Raw genomic sequence first — 1,857 nt, forward strand, 5'->3', positions numbered from 1 at the left:
AAAAAAAAAAAAAGAATTCCCAGGTATATAGTGAGCTTACAAAGGACAAGGTTGTAGTCACTTCTCGGCCACAGCCAGCTACCCCGTGGGACCAAGCAGTTGGACCTGTGGGCTCGAGACCATGGTCACAGGGGACATCAAGCTCAATTGGAATAACACACTACAAAAAACATTGTTCTACTTCCTACTTTGGTGAGTAGCAACTGTGATCTTTAAAGTTGCAAGCAGCCATCTAGAAGCAATGATGGGTCTCTCCTTGTCCAGAGCAAAGAAAATGAAGACAACCAAAGGTTTCTGGAAAAAATTAGTCCAAGGGACTGGTACACTATGCAATCCTCACTCTATATGACTATGAGACCAGAAGAACTAGATGGTGCCCAGTTACCACTGTCAACCACTCGGAGGGGGATTTTCTGTAGGAAATCCTGGATTGAGTGGGAGAACAATGTGGAACAAAACTCAAAATCATAAAAAAAAAAAGAAAAGAAACCAAGTTTGCTGGTCTGATAGAGCCTGATGGAAGCCCTGAGACTATGGCCCCTCTCTGCCCTTCAGGTCTGGAATTGAACCCACTCCTGTGGCTTCCAGTCAAGCAAAAGACAGGGAAATGAGCTGAACATTTATATTAGGTAGATACACTTCTTGGAGAGATCAATCAAGGGAGAATAGAAGGGTTGTGTATGCACAGGGAGACAGCTCAGGGGGCAGAAGTGCATGAGAGGGAAAGACAGAAGGAACAGGTAACTATGGAGAGGAAGTGGGAGTGGAGCTTTTGCATTGTGATAAACTGTGGTCAATGTCATAGGACAAAGTATATGTGAACTGCTTTATGGAAAATGAATTTGCTCTGTAAACTCACAATAAAATATTTTTTTTAAAAAAAGAAAAAAAGTATATACTGTAAAGAAAGACGTGTAAGCATTATGAAATCATCTCATTTGTGTAACATTCAAAGGGTGTAAATTCTAATTACATTAGAAAAGTTAGATACACATATTTATCAGGCTTCTAAATTTAAGATTCTCTACTTTGTTATTAAGAATTCCCAGAGCCATCATTTTAACCCCAAAGGTGAACGGGATATAGGATGTTGCTTCTATCACCACCTCCTTGCCTTTCAGTTGGGGGTCATAATGGAAATGGACACCAATGCCACCTAGTGGAAGGAAGTGTGATTACTGCACTATGATTCAATTCATCAAGCATTTTCCCCCTACGGTAAAACAAAGTATGATTTTAGCAATAAAAATATTGACAACCTTGCTCCATTTTACCTTAACATAAATCACAAATTCTTTTGAAAGATTTGCATAGCCTGATGACTCATCAGCTATTTTGCCATGATGATCAAAAATGACTGTGTGACCAGGAACCAGTGTCGACTCTAGAAGGGCACAGCGATTGGGCTGATACAGCACTCGAAGATTAGTGGCCGCAACACCACTGGCCTAAAAAGACAAAGAAAAAGAAAAAAGAAAACTTTGAATGAGCAATGTAAAATAATTAAGTTAGAAATGTCTGAATAAATATGTAGATATAGGTCTATTCTATTCAGTTGAATACTTTATTCTCTCTATACAATCTCATGCTTTGGTAATTCACTTATTTTGGCTTCCCCAGCCTGACTTCCATTGCCTTGCTCCAAGGACTTTCTTCTCTTGATTTCAGAACCTATGGCAGAGTGTTTGGTAAGAGTGAAATAACTCTAACAGGATAACTTAACAATATATTTTATTATTGTTTATTTTCCATTTTTTAATTTGTACACTCTTAACTCAATTTACTTGGGAGCTCTGATAGCATAGTGCCTAAGGCACTTGACTGCTAACCAGAAGGCTGGAGGTTCAAACCCACCAG

General features: G+C 39.1%; 1 protein-coding gene across 1 annotated transcript in view; it reads right to left on the minus strand.

Annotated features, from left to right (window-relative positions):
• The window catches only part of RP1 (RP1 axonemal microtubule associated), an 874,252-nt gene that overhangs the window by 570,507 nt on the left and 301,888 nt on the right, over nucleotides 1–1,857 (minus strand). Inside the window, 1 exon segment of the mRNA XM_042782735.1 lies at nucleotides 1,275–1,448. Within this exon segment, the coding sequence (XP_042638669.1) occupies nucleotides 1,275–1,448 (174 nt within the window).

The sequence above is a fragment of the Orycteropus afer genome, unplaced genomic scaffold, assembly GCF_000298275.1.
Source record: "Orycteropus afer afer isolate SDZICR_OR568_19922 unplaced genomic scaffold, OryAfe1.0 scaffold00436, whole genome shotgun sequence".
In the NCBI taxonomy this organism is placed as follows: Eukaryota; Metazoa; Chordata; class Mammalia; order Tubulidentata; family Orycteropodidae; genus Orycteropus; species Orycteropus afer.